At 37.1% G+C, this 15474-nt stretch overlaps 1 protein-coding gene across 1 annotated transcript; it reads left to right on the forward strand.

The window, feature by feature from the left end:
• Window positions 1–1380: 1380 nt before the first annotated feature.
• Window positions 1381–14875, forward strand: LOC100371887 (integrin-linked kinase-associated serine/threonine phosphatase 2C-like). The gene is made up of 9 exons (XM_006820087.3): window positions 1381–1575; window positions 4258–4461; window positions 5432–5546; window positions 6789–6989; window positions 8710–8797; window positions 9566–9687; window positions 11260–11379; window positions 13787–13868; window positions 14318–14875. Exons 1-9 carry the CDS (start codon window positions 1545–1547, stop codon window positions 14453–14455), a joined length of 1101 nt encoding a protein of 366 aa, XP_006820150.1. The 5' UTR covers window positions 1381–1544; the 3' UTR covers window positions 14456–14875.
• Window positions 14876–15474: the final 599 nt, after the last annotated feature.

Consider the following 15474-nt stretch of genomic DNA (forward strand, 5'->3'; position numbering starts at 1 on the left):
GCTTTTTGGGCTAATCTGCACTGGCTCGGAAGGTTGTAAATGATTAGCTAGTTTGAATTTGCATAACAATACTGACAATGAACGTGCATTCAACGCCACAAGTTTTTTTGTTTTTTTAGCCAATCAGAATTCATCTTCCAAGCCAGTGCAGATCAGCCGTGCTTTTTTCCTGACAGGGAACTCTAATATTGCTGTTCAGGCCAAAACATCGTTATATTATGTAAAACTTATTTGGTATTATTATTATAGTATATGTGACTGAAGTGTTTACGTAAACAAACATTTTTTTTTTTTTTTTTTTTTTGCATTTTGCTGAGCTTAGTATCACAGAACTGTGAAGAGATTACCTATCAAGAAAGCAGTACCCGCAACTGTTAGCGACCGCGTGATGGCGCACTTTATTAAAAAATGACCTACTGGCGACTTCAAATATCCAAAAAATAGAAAAACAAATATTAAAATCGATTATATGCAGTCATAGAGATATGATTTTAATAAATACGTATCCTACTTGAATGTATGTCACATAAGTTGTTATGGGCTATCCCGGGGGGGGGGGGGGGCTACTTCCACATTAAGTGGGTAAGGGTGTGAAGCCCACCTCTCGTGAACCATGCTCACTTCTAAACCATTTGTTTTCTATTTATATACCCACTTCTAAACACAAGTGTATTCAACGAAAAAAAACACCCAGCTCACAACTTTCGCAACCAGTGAGCGCACCCGGCAATGCATTTTATTCAGCCTTTTCCAGTATATGGCTTTGAATATAAGGATCTGTGAAAAAGTAAAGTGCTACACACTTCTAACCAAAACATTGATAAATGGCTACCCACTTCTAAACAAAATAACGTGAAATGGCACCCCATTCGGGCGGCACATACCCGTATTGCACTTCTATGCAAGTACCCCCCCCCCAGGGGGGGGGGGCTATCTTGTGCGTCCGTCTCGCTTATGATGTTTAGCATTTGTGAAATAACTACAATGGAGTTCTGCTGTATTATAGATTTTATATAAAACGCCATTGTTTAGTTTACAATAGCATACGTTATGGCACTAAGTCGTAACAAGAACATGTTAAAAGACTGAACGCACAAAAGGAAATCGGAGATAGTGTCGTCGAATGAACAGATAGTGTCGTCGAAGTAGGGCATCTTACAACATCTCTTCACACTAATTCCTTTGCGTGCGCTGGTGACGACCTCTCGCTTTAAAAAAATTTAATATTTATGACACCCAGAACAAGCATCCAGGGTGTTTTGGACTTGTAAATGCTATATTAATTTGCACATAGCCGTTGGAAAGCCAGTCCAAGTTGCAGGTAACCAGAAATGGAGCACTGAATCGTGTTGTTAACGACGTGCGCCCTCTGGTGGGCGTTTAAAACCAGGGTTGAAAGTCAGAGGTCGTAGGTAGATATCTACTGATCGAGGTCACTAGTTTAGGCAAGCGATTCAAAAAAAAAATGTCTTTACCATTATGATATGCATCTTTTAAAAACTAAGCGTTAACTGGTTGGTACAAGAAGTCATCAGTGCGTTATTATGGATCTGTTTGCAGATATACCAGAAGCAGGTAACGAAAAGAGAAAGGAGATTCCGTGAAAGTGTCACGCAAATATCATGTCAGTATCACTGATTAGGATAACACATTTAAAGTCTGAGTCGAGAGCTGGAGGATGTAGAAAAAAATTATGGCTAGGGTGAAATCTGGGGGAAAGAAAAATAGAAGAAAAAATCCACAATTGTCAATTTTTGGCAATATCCACAAAATATATCCGAGTCTGCTATCTCCTCTCCACAAGAAATCTTTGTAACATTTGGCAACCAAAAAAGAAAAAAATACATACTTCCTGTAAGATTCAAAATCACATTTCCAGTCACTTACCTTGCTAAATTAATTGAGTTATTACAATACAAACTCAAATGCTGTCAGGTGGATACATGCTAAATTTGAAGAGAAACGTATAATTACAGGTTGTGGATTGCAGCTTTGTAATGATACTGGCCCAAACACCTTGATTCCTGACAAGCTACCTGCAGTATGTGCACAGTGTATGTAGGCAGTCCTTTGCACTCAAATACTGCTTAAATAGCATTCTACACATCTAAAGTCGTGACCTTCTTAACCTTTTCAGCACCAGACTTTCTCATCATATTTTTTTCTTATATTCTTCAATATTTCTGGAAATGAACCTGTACTCATGGGCTATAGAGAAATCGAGACTGTTTATTCGCTTCACTCGATTACAAGCAAGTTACACTTAAACAACAAACAAACTACAAATAGTAACACCGGGATGTGATTGGTTGAAAGAACTGTGGGTGTGGCAACAACAGTGGGTGTCTAATTAGGTCAGACTAACATTCTCCGCAGAACCCTAATGATTGTGGAGCCAACATACAAAATTTGAGTAAATTTTCAGTTTTTACTCAATAAATTTGGCTACTTTTTTTTCCCAATCTTTTGAAGGAAACAGGCTATTATGTGAATTTGTGATGTTTCTTTTTTTTTAGCAAAAATAAGATTGGATCAAACTATTTTTTTTTTTATTTATTGGGGAAATGAATAACCCTGACATCAGGGTATCAGGTGTGGTTTCATTTTTTTTATTTGGAAGGTATGAATGATATTGAATTCGTTCAGTTGACCAACACTCTGGGGGAGGCATTTAAATTGGAGCTATGGTACCCACGCAAAATAACATTTGCAACAACAAAAAATACATTACAAGTACAAAATCATCAAAAGCAAACCTAATTTGCCGGGGAAATTTTTGGAATGTGATGTATGTTGGGAGACAAATTTATTCTCAAGAATCATCGTCGGTGTTCCAAAAAGAGATTCACGAACAAAATTAAGACATGGAGATTGGAAAATATACCCTTAATTGTTTTATTATTTTTTTTAATTTTATTAATAACCCTAAACATCATACATGCAAAGACCACCCATATACTATGCATTTTTTGTGTTCCAGCTAAATTGGCCAAGTCATGGCAATTTTATTGTTTTATACAATACATACTATCCAGAATGTTTAGTAGAATCTCTTGTGTTGATGTGAATTTATGTGGTATTTCACATTGGACCAAAATTAAAATATATATATATAAAATTGCCACGACTGGCCAGTGTATGTTGCATCATGTGAACCAATTTCAAATTCAAGTCCCCCTCCCAATACAAATACATCTGATATTTGAGCAAAACACTTGCTATGGCGTGCACAACGTTTTAAACATTAGCCAAACTAATGGTAGCTTAATTTGATTTTCTTGCTGATAAGAACATTAAAGGGCGACCATTAGAATCCTTGGGGGGGGGGGGGATTTGTTAAAAAAAACTTGCAGGTTTTGCAGTGAATAAATGTTGGCACATCAAATAATAATAACAGATAAGAAACCGTTCAAAAAATTGTACTGGTCTCACTCTTCTAGTCATACCCCGAGATTTCAAATTGTTGAACCCCTTTTGAATTATTGACTATTATGTGGAGCTACTACTACTACTACAAGACAGCAAATCAGAGATATAACTTCATTTCAGAGATAATATATTTTATAGTGTTTACTTTCTTTCTTTTTTTTTTTTTATATTGTGCCATATTCTGTTTTTTTTATATTTTTGCTACGTAACCAGTTTAATTCCTACTGGGAAATTTTATGCGTTCCCAAAAAAACTAACTTAAAGTATCACACTGCAACACTGCAGCAGAAATTGGTCTACTATATTGGCACTGTGAATGTAAATAACAGAAATGTAATAATTAATGTAATAATCAAAAATACGAATAAGTCCTGTTTAAACAAGTTTTAGTTTATTTGATTGTTAGCTGTCTGATTATTACCAAGTGTCCAAAACCTTGGTATCCTCGAGGCGGAGCAATTTCACAAGACGTTCACCACTGTACCATCTATTTCTATTGGCTCTGTGCGAGCTGCTGTGCAACGCCGGTCGAAGAGTCCGTGGAAAAGGAAACAGCACAAACTCAACTTTGATGTAATCATGTATAACCAAATGTATATATGTTAAACATCCAGGGGTAATCTTGTTACACTGTTCAATAGAATCTCAACAACTATCCCAAAGTACAGTTTTCTGAAAGTTTTCGGCCTTTGTTTTCATTGTGGTGGTTGCCAGGAGGTGAAAATACCCAGATGTCCGCCCCGAGGATAGTGGGAATAGTGCGTCTGTGTGTACGTTGTATCTCATTGCAATTGACATGTAAAATGTACTTGTCATTCATTCCAATAGACAATCAAACCAAAGAAACTATTCTTACAGCCACCACTACCCAACCAAAGTTGCAAAATACAGGGCCATCATTATTTGATGATCTTCCAGCTGAGACTACTCTGAAGATTGCTAGCAAAGAAGTTACAGATGTACTTGGTTACATACCTCCAAAGCGAAGGAAACTTGAGGAAGAAGATAAAGTCCTCTCTAGATCAACACAAGGTAAAACAGTTGTTACTACTTAATGACATGTCCAACTACACCAAAGTCAGGTAAGACATGAAGATGCCAGGTAGATGCTTTTCTTCAATTGGTGCAGTGATCACGTGACACCAGGGTAATTTTACTGTTTCTTTAAATCTATGTAGTTTTCTTTATATTCCTTGTTATTACGGGCCCGTGCGTTATTTATTATGGTAACCCGTGAAAATGACAGGAGCTGAAAGCGAGATTCTGTTGGGACCGTGAACAGGAACATGTTTGGAGAGCATCAAGTCGGCGTACATGCACGTCGCACACTCGTTAGAGGCACTCCTTTGATTTCCTGCAGATCAGAAAAACAACCCAGAAGACACCAGGAACGCTTTGCGGATTGTATTGCAGCCAAACTTGCAAGGCAGAGGCGACGAGGTTTGTGTGACGATTGCCGGTGAATTAAACTTGGACAGATTTGAGTGGACTTTTTGTGGGATTGACATTGCCGCATGTTTTCTGTTCAGAAACTGTTGTTGCTATGGCATCCTTATATTGAATGAATTATTTGTTTAATACTTACATTTGTATTTTATTTATTTTTATTTGACAAGTTAGTTGTTTGTTCCCCCAGGCGGTATAAATGCCTTTACGCTCCTCACCACGCCAAATTAGATTTGAATAGGATACAATTATTTTAATGAAGTTGGGAGATTCGCACCGAAACCTAAATTCTCCATTGTGCGTAAAACGAAATATCTCGCGGTGGACTTGATGCGAGAAATACCCGAGCTTCACATGCATGAATAAAAACATGCAAATACTTATATTCATGAATTTTCACTAGCCAGCTGGAGACTTACTCTGAAATGTTGCAACCAAATCAGGTAGTGTTCTTTAACATGAATCTCCCTGAACATACAAGTAAATGTATATTATCATTCGAACCAATGATCCATGCAGATTTTATCTAATAATTTCTTGTCTCTTACTTCAACAGAATGTTTACCTTTGAAAGCATTTGTAGCTGAGAGAAAAGGCGAACGAAATGAAATGCAAGATAAGCACACACTCATAGACGACTTTACCCAGAGTTTTCTCTCTCCTACTGATGTGTATGTACCTATTTACAGTAATATAAATCTCTCACTTAAAACAATAGTTTATCATTTTTGTAAGACTCTGTATCTGCATTTCTTCTAAAGTGTATCTAAATTTGTTTCAATGTCTGTATTTTCCCTTATATGGGATAAACTACGTCACTAACATTGAAAATGATCCAGGTTAATGACTTTTTTTACATTTGACGCAGAAACACTTATATTAGCATGTGATGGTAATAGAATCGCTCACTGATCACGATGTAAAATATTTATTTTCTTATTTTGGCTGTTATGTCTCATTAATTAAATTTCTACAAGCAGAAAATATTTAGTTTGGTATCTATATGTATAACAATAGTTATTATAATAATACTGGAAAGACCGTACCAAGGCACTACTGTATCACATCATACTCTGCACACTGCTCTGTAAAAAACTGTGTCAGCATTCTTTTTAAAATGCATCATCACATTAATATTATCGCATTCAAATTTATTGATGCACACGCAAACACTTTTTTTAACATTGGATGCACAGCAACGCTATAGACCATTGCAGTGACTGATTGAGAATAATCGGTCGCTCATACTCGAAAATAAAATAATTATTTTATTCGCTGATGTAACACATCAGCAAGCGGCCCAAGTGTTGAATTATGCTGTATCACTTGCTGATTGGTCGGGAAATACACTTTTTATGGTCACCTCGGCTTCAGGCAGATGTAGAGTCACAAGCTCTTTCCTTAGCTGATAATTTAGTGGCCTATTGAGTGCTTTGGAATTAGCTAAATTGTAATCAGACTCAGTGTTTAAAGCGTGGTGGTCATGTAAATAAACAATGTATTTTACACGCGTTGTATACGTCGCTATGAGTCCCATATCGAACAGGACGCGGCGCGACGACTGTCGCCCTTTAATAACTGACCCCATGAAAAATTCTCGTTGCCCTTTCTCAATGTTATAGAAAGCAGGGCTTAAAATTAACATAGACCAAATCATAATGACTGTCAATTTGGACTATCAGAAATTTACAAAAAGTTAAAATGTCTCTCTTTTGATGTACAAAAATAACAAACTACTAGTATGGGTTGTCTACAGTACTACATATTTAGGATGATAATTATAACCATTGGAAGGAATATTTTAGCATCTCAACTTGTATGTCTATGAATGGAGAAATACTATAATCTAATGTAATAATCCAGGTATTCTGTCACCAGGGTTACACTCATTTGTTTTCATCTTTGTCCCGCAGATCAAGGATGGCCTTTTACGGAGTATATGATGGCCATGCAGGGGCCCGAGCATCGACGCATGCTTCTCAGAATCTTCACCTCAATATTATATCCAAGTACCACAAAGCAGAAGTCTCCAACAGAGATAAGGAAATTAAAAAATGTTTAATTGAAAGTTTTAAAAAGACAGATGATGACTTCTTGAAAGAAGCGTCGACTCAGTAAGTGTGCATAGTCATGTTGTTAGTTTCTTTAACGTGATGTATACAACAATGCTGGTATCTGTTAAGAGTACATTGTAGGTGCTGTACTTCCTTCGTTATTCTCACATTATTTGTTGCTATGGTAACATTAGAGTGAACACATACTGTATGTAATTTGTTGAGAGGGGTACTTCTATGTTTCAGTAGACATTAAATGGCGATGACATGCGCGATGTATGGGTCTCATATGAACAAAGATGGCAACTTTGACTGTTGCGCAGATCAACGAGTACAAACTGAAACTTTAATTAGGTCTTTTATGTGGTTGAAAGGTAACGAAGGAGTCACAGGTGGTGATTAGTACAAGCCGCGCCCAGGTAAAACCTCATACTCACAGATTTCCATTAAAAAAGTGCATTGGATTGTGGGTAAATCAATGTTTATCAACACAAATGTCGCACGACAACTACCGCGCTTTAACTAGCTAATTTTGTTGGTGATTGGAAGGTATCGATCAACGGTAATTAGTACAAGTAGCACCCAGTTCAAAATTCATACTCTTGATTGCCATTAGAAGAGTGCATTGCATTGTGGGAAAATCAATGTTTATGAACACAAATGTTGCACATGAGTGGCGGGATGACTACCGCCCTTCAAATATCTCAAATGCCATGTCGCATGTGCGCCCTCTAGTGGTAGCCTTTTAAATCCTGGTGAGATGACGTCGCTTTTTGATCCTTCGATGTCGGCTCTTCCTATCATTGCGAAGCAGAATTTGCCAAAATGTTTAATTGAAAGTGTGTTTTTGCGGAGCCCCACATTTAGATGATGTTTTAATCAAGTATGACTCAACTTAACTACAAAAGTTCTTCATTGAAAATGCTCATATGTGTCATTTGTGGCTACACACTTTTTGAGTCAGAACAACTCAAGTTCAATGACTTGTGATGTTGAATGACACAACTATGATGTCTGCTCTAGTGTAACCATAGTAACTGTCATGTCATGAATAAATGTATGTGTCATTTCATCGTTTTTATGTTTACTGCTATGTCAATGTGTTTATAGTGTCAAAGGTTTTTATGTTTACTACTATGTCAATGTGTTTATAGTGTCAAAGGTTGTTATGTTTAATACTATGTCAATGTGTTTATAGTGTCAAATGTTTTTATGTTTACTACTATGTCGATGAGTTTATAGTGTCAAAGGTTTTTATGTTTACTACTATGTCAATGTGTTTATAGTGTCAAAGGTTTTTATGTTTACTACTATGTCAATGTGTTAATAATGTCAAAGGTTTTTATGTTTACTACTATGTCAATGTATTTATAGTGTCAAAGGTTTTTATGTTTACTACTATGTCGATGAGTTTATAGTGTCAAAGGTTTTTATGTTTACTACTATGTCAATGTGTTTATAGTGTCAAAGGTTTTTATGTCTACTACTATGTCAATGTGTTTATAGTGTCAAAGGTTTTTATGTTTACTACTATGTCAATGTGTTTATAATGTCAAAGGTTTTTATGTTTACTACTATGTCAATGTGTTTATAGTGTCAAAGGTTTTTATGTTTAATTCTATGTCAATGTGTTTATAGTGTCAAAGGTTTTTATGTTTACTACTATGTCAATGTGTTTATAGTGTCAAAGGTTTTTATGTTTAATACTATGTCAATGTGTTTATAGTGTCAAAGGTTTTTATGTTACTATGTTCATGTATTGTTTGTTTGTTTATTTCAGTAAACCAGTTTGGAAGGATGGTTCCACTGCCTTATCAATACTTGTTATCAATGACATCCTCTATATTGCCAACTTAGGTGATAGTAAGGTTTACACATTTTCCTTCATTATCATATTTTCATAACAATTTGCAACTTGTACACTAGTAGGCATTGTTTAGTATGGTATTAGATTAAAACAGTGCATTATGGGTACTCAGTGAATGACGTCATGGATGTCCCTATTGCATTGTGTGTATGAAGGATTATCTAAAATGCAATATGGTTATCAAGGAAACAGACAAGCAACAGGGATTGACTAGTAGTCTCTGTGGGGAGGAATTGACTGGTGGTTTGTATTGGCATGGTGTGACTGGTGTGCTTTGACCATCGATCGTCTGGTGGTGTCGATTGCATGGCATGGACTGACTGGCTCTAATATAAGGGCATGGATTGACAGATGGGTAACTAGAGGCAGGGATTGAATCATGATTTCTGTAGGGGGGAGTGTGTTTAGAATGGATGGTATAGTTTTAGCGTAGTAGGTTAACCCAAAATATCACTAGAATCTTTCACTTTGTGATACAAGCACCAAATTTTGTATGTTGCATGTTGAACCATACCTTCAACAAAAAAGCACATTAGCCACCAAAAAAAATCAAAATGGTCTCCATTTTATTTTTTTCCATGGCTAATGTGCTTTTTTGTTAAAAATATAGTTAAACTGCAATCATGCCAAGTTTGGTGCTTGTATCATTAACTGAAATATTTTTTACTATCCTGCCGCGCTATTTCTCTAAGAAGGAAACGACCCATGATTTATGCTGAGAATATATTGTAGCTAATATTTTTGATTTCGTATTATTCTATTGTTGCAGGCTGTGCTCTGTCGGTACAACAAAGAGAGTGATAAGAATATGGGAATATCGCTATCAAAGGAACATTCACCTACACTGTATGAAGAGAGACAGCGAATACAGAAAGCTGGAGGAACAGTGAGGTAAATATTGGTTTTTACTTTGTCTCAGTCCATTGCCTTTATCATTTCACTGGGAGTCAATGGTGCGTGATTTCAAGCAGTCCAAATACTGTTAACCATTATATATGTACCACACTTCCTCTAATTATGATGGTTTAGTAAGGTTTGAGTCAAATTGAATGTCATCATTTTCATGCTTTCCTTATTATTGGTCAATGCCAAAAAATACTCAAAATAAAACAAAAATAGAGACCACTAGACTTCTTGTGGTGAAGAGTTTTGCTCAGTGTCAATAACAAAATTGCATACTATTGATCTTAGTATTGTTAAAACACTTGACATTTATTGTAGTGACTGATAATATGAGGTTATTATGAGGATACTGCAAAGTATGCACGAAGACAGTACAGCGGGAGTATCGACTGACGCACAGCAGAAGTCAATGCGACCACATACTGTCTGAGTTTTTTATACATCTTTTCCTACCAGGAATATATCATGAGAATGCCGAAATCCAAAATGTTTAGAACAGATTTAGCAAACTTCTTTATATGGGGTTCAGTCAAACCCGGGGGCTGCCATGTTTGTTTTTATGATTATAGGATACTTATGCCATATTTGAAATTCGCATTTCCTAATATGGTTGGATGCAAATACCCAGTGCAATACCACAAAATTACCGCACATGGTTAGTTATGGCGATACAGTACTAGTAACAGATGTATAATAATAGTTTGTAATAACATACAATGGGAGTCCTCTCCTATAATGCATTGCATGTATGCATAGTATCATGCTAACTTTGAATATGACTCTAACTGCTTTAAAGATCCACAGTATCATTTTCAAATAATTTCTTAATATTCTCTTACAAGAACGTTAAGAAATTAATTTGTATTCTGTGATAATAAGTTTTACATAAAGTTAAACAAAAGTTGTGGCTTAAAGTTGTATTGTCTGAGAAAATAGTTTGAAGGCGATGGCATGTCAAGTAATAGGTATAATATAAGAAATGGTAAAATTATGGTATTCTCAAGTTAGCTATGCTAGGAATGTATTGTCATTTGACGTATACCACAGAGCAGATCTGTAGATTCAGTTGATTGATTTTTCAGCATCTTAGGGTGTCATCCAAATATTAAATGACACACAGGTTTTTCAGCTTGACAATCGAAAATAGAGCAGCATCACAAAATCATGATTTGATGTATTTGACTTTTTATTAGGACTAGTCTGAGATGCACACCAGATTCTTCAGGAGTTTCCTGTATATAGCAATTTTGTTCCTTTTCAATTTATGTTTTACCCATAATGCCACTGTGTTCGTATGAACCTATGTACTCACTAAGTTAGTTGCATCAAGCACCTGAAACACAATAAACAGCAATACATGATGGGATGTATTGTAGTGAACCAAAAAATAACTTATTGTAATTGATAAATGGTGTCAGGTTTCAACAAATGCCGTAACTTTCAGATTCAATTTTTGGACAAAGTAATTTTTTAAGGAAAAGTTCTAATCTGCATATATAAAGTAAAAGTGATGTCCAGATTATTTAATAATTTTAATCATTGCTGTATTTTCTGCATCAGAGATGGTAGGGTGATGGGAGTTCTTGAAGTTTCCAGGTCAATAGGTGATGGTAGATTTAAACATTGCGGTGTTTCATGCATTCCTGAAATTAAACGATGTCAGTTAACAGAAAATGACAGGTAAGACCTACTTATCATTCATCAATTACATGTATCATATTCTACCAACATTGTAAGTCCGTGTTTGAAAATACATTGTACTAGTAGTCAGAAAATTGGGACTTGAAATTGTTATATTTTGTAAGCAGTTCAAAATTGTTAATTATTCATTTGCATACTTTTCATTTGCATATGCTTTGTTCATTTGTTTCATTTCTCCACTGCGCATGGTTATTGTAGCTTAATGCTAAGAAACGACATTAGAGACCAAGTCTTGGCTGAGAGCAGAAGGGGTGTGAGCCACGGCCAAGCGTCGTCACCGAAACCAGCTCCGTGATATGAGTCGCAGATTTGATTCACATCACGGAGAGATTAGCATGGTACTCGATGGAGGCCAGTCAACGCAGGGGTTACCACCTGACCGCCGTTGCGGATACCATTTCCGTGCACAGAGTTGCATGTTTGACTCTATTCACGAAGAATGGCAGTGTGTTAATCAAGTGGTTGCCCGCATTCACTGCGATGACAACCCCCCCCCCCCCTTAACTTTATTGAAACAATGTTGAAATGTAATACAGGTTGATGCAAAAGTTGAATGCTTAAATTATGAGGTGGCGTGTGGGTGGGATAGCTTATAGACGGGTTCAGGTCACTTTCTGAATGTGGAATGACTATGCTAAGGCAAAGCAGGATACAGGAAAGCTTAATGATTGCATGGCAAATGAGATTAGGCGAATGACCGTCACGAGAGTACGTGCTTAGAATATGCATGTGAATTGAAATAGCATGGGCGAGGCGTGCGCAAGATGAAAGGTCACGTACCTATGAATGGGGGTACACGTTGATGTCATGTGAGGGGCATTACGGCTGGCGTGTGTTGCTTAAGTCATGTGTAGGAGATTAAGATAGAAGCATCGTTGCCCGGCATTAACACAGACTATGCTGTCGCATAATCATACTATTAATGCTAAGAAACGACGCTAGAGACCAAGTCTTGGCTGAGAGCAGAAGGGGTGTGAGCCACGGCCAAGCGTCATCACGCGTCGTCGCCGAAACCTGCTCTGTGATGTGAGTCGCAGATTTGATTCACATCACGGAGAGATTAGCATGGTACTTGATCGAGGCCAGTCAACCCAGGGGTCACCACCCAACCGTCGCTGCAGATACCATTTCCGTGCACAGAGTCGCAAGTTTGACTCTATTCATGAAGAATGGCAACGTGTTAATTGAGTGGTGCCCGCATGCACTGCGATGACAACCCCCAAATTATGAGATAGCCGGGAATGACGCAGCGACAAGCAAGCCGAGGAATCGGTATAAATACATGTTGTGGCATTAAAGTACATAACGGTGATGTTGCTCGTGATATATAAAATGCAAGAGGTGGTCGACATGACTGAAAGTTAAATAGTTGATACGAACATGTCAAGGCAAATGTCTAAAGCGAAATATAGTTCATGTAAATGAATGTAACGAGGTAATAACGAGCGGGTACAAAGTTGGATGGTCGAAGGTAGCACCAAGTACCTGGATGTGGCAAACAAGATGCCAGTGTGAGAGTCGCGTGAAGTTGAGAATCCACAGGTAGTAGGAGGCGCCTAAGATGAATGACCGCTGAGGATTCAAGGCTTGTAGCTTTGAAGAAGGTGTGTCGATATACACTATGCGTTGCTTCGCCATCTTCCTAGAGTCTTGATTAACCAATCTGGCACGTTCGCTTCTGCTGCGGTTGTTGCTGCCCCTCGTCTGAAGCTGTGGGTTGTGTACAGGCATGGATTTTGGATCCCAGCTCTAGTCAGCAGGTCACGCAAGTGGGTGGTGAGGCTTTGACGTGTAAGCCAACTCCCTGAGTGGAACTGGATGGCTAGCGTTTGGAGTGATGGGGCACAGATGCTGCGATACTTGGTGTACGCACGAACAGCACAGACTGAGGTGAATGTAGGCGCAATTTTGATGATGCAGCCATGACGAAATGGATCTGTTTTGGAGGCACGCAACTGGAGGTGTAGCTCGATTGCAGTAAAGTACGGGTTTTGTCGAAATGCTGGGGCGAGAGTAAATTCACTGACTCTAGGAATCCAAAGAACGTGACCGTAAATGCTGACCATAGCATGAGTTGTCATTTGTGTGGATGGACGGGTGCGTTCGGAGTGATTCTTTCAGGCGTCTTAGAATGTTCATAGTGATAGGGAGTCGTGGTTTCTTGGTGTCCCCTAATGACCTTTTGATGCCAAGTAGTGTACGTTGTAACTGTACGTTGTCCGAAATGTTGTCTGGTTGACCTGAGTCGGTGTTTAGATGGATAATGGCCGCCAGGTAGACCTTAATGGTTTTGTACATTATGCCAGTCTGAGCTAGGTAGGTGGCAAATAGTATGGTTGTTTGTGGTGTGACTGGGTATCTGTTAAACTAATGATATACATTTCAGGTATATTGTCATAGCTTGTGATGGGCTGTGGAGGTCATTCAACTCTGAAGAGGCATTGCAATACATAGATACAATATTACAGGTAATTAATTTATCTTTATTTGCATATCAATGCATAACAACCCCAAGACAGTTGAAAGGTGTTATATGTAAACAAGAAAAGAATCTCATCCAGAACAAGTACACTATAGCTCTATAAATTTGTTTTTGAAAAGTTGTTGTACAAACCATTGTCGAAGATAACAAAATTGTATTTTATTTTCCAAGAAGGTAGGCTGAATATTGCACTAAAATGTTGGTGAGAAAAAATGTATTAGAAATTTTTATGTGAAAAACATAAACATCTTAAAGCGGGGGACATGCGTCAGATGGCCATAGTGTGTCATTTTTTATAAACAAGCATCTACCCATGAGCTTTTGCGTTTCTAGCATGTGTTGTTATCGTCGATTGGGACTCAATTCCCCGCGCGTGCGCACGTGACAACCCCTCTGCTATAATTAAGTAGAAGTCATGTTGTATTGTGTTTGTAGGGTGAGTCACATGAGAGAACTGAACTGAAGACAGTAGAAGACTCCAAGTATGAGATGGCATGCAACAAGATTGCTAATGAAGCTGTCAGAAGAGGAAGTGCTGATAATATCACTGTTGTCATAATTAGAATTGGTTAATTTAGTAATTGATAATTTAATTTTTCGACATTCAAATAAAAATGGGGGAGGGGGGCATTTGTGTCCTTGTTGTAGTTGTCATTGACTCGTTTGTCAAACGTTTTTGTGGTTACATTTACTTTTTTTACAGTTTTTATCCAATCTTATTCAAACTTGGTATTACATTAACTAGTTTGGGATCTTGGTCAAGTTTAATTTCAGTATTTGTACATTTTTCAGGATATTGGTGAAAATTCACTTGAAACTTTTCTTTTGGTTTCAATTTTTATTTGATCATTTTCAATATTTTGAAATACTTTATTTTAGCTGGAATCAAATTTCGCTGAAAAGACTTTTTAGGTGTTTTGTATGAATTTATTTTCACTCGAAAGTAGCGAAAATTAATTCTGAGCGAAAATAAAGTATTTTACAGTATTCTTCTTATTATTATGGTTTTATTTCAAACATAGTTCATATATAAATACAAAAAAGTGACAAACAAATATGTAAAAAGATGAAATTACAGACTATACAGATTTGAAAACTATGACTAAACTCAGTAGACTTCGTCCAATGCTTCACTAAAGCAGGCTTCCATCTTACATCACTATTGAGTATTGCACAGACAAGCGTATTGCTTGATGTTTGTAGTAAATCTTGAAAAGCAGAAATTAGCTTTCTATATAAATCGGTAAATGTATTTGTACGAACGAACAAAAGTTCCTGCCCTAAAGTCATGGGCGTACCCTAACAGTTTATGAAAAGCATTTATTATAACTGACCCGAAGGGCATTAACAGTTGACTTTTTATACATACACAATAACTGGCAGTAATGCAGGCTAGAACAAAATGTTTTAATAACAAAAGTTTGACTTCACGGCTACAGTATGAACAAAGAACAAATGTTTCTGACAATCTATGTTCACATTGTCTTTCAAGTCACAAGTTATGTTATGTTCCAGATAATTAAACTGGTCAACAAAGTCATCATTATTATTATATAAATACAATGGTGGGTAATTGTTCATGCAATTACGAC

Source organism: Saccoglossus kowalevskii, chromosome 15 (genome assembly GCF_978046115.1).
Source record: "Saccoglossus kowalevskii chromosome 15, keSacKowa6.1, whole genome shotgun sequence".
NCBI lineage: Eukaryota > Metazoa > Hemichordata > Enteropneusta > Harrimaniidae > Saccoglossus > Saccoglossus kowalevskii.

What these genes read in the sequence shown, in the direction of transcription:
- LOC100371887 (XM_006820087.3), top strand. Translation starts at nt 1,545, where the DNA reads ATGGATCTGTTTGCAGATATACCAGAAGCAG. An exon ending in TTTCTCTCTCCTACTGATGT is followed by an intron (nt 5,547 to 6,788) that starts GTATGTACCTAT and finishes TTTGTCCCGCAG; the next exon opens with ATCAAGGATGGCCTTTTACG. An exon ending in TTGAAAGAAGCGTCGACTCA is followed by an intron (nt 6,990 to 8,709) that starts GTAAGTGTGCAT and finishes TGTTTATTTCAG; the next exon opens with TAAACCAGTTTGGAAGGATG.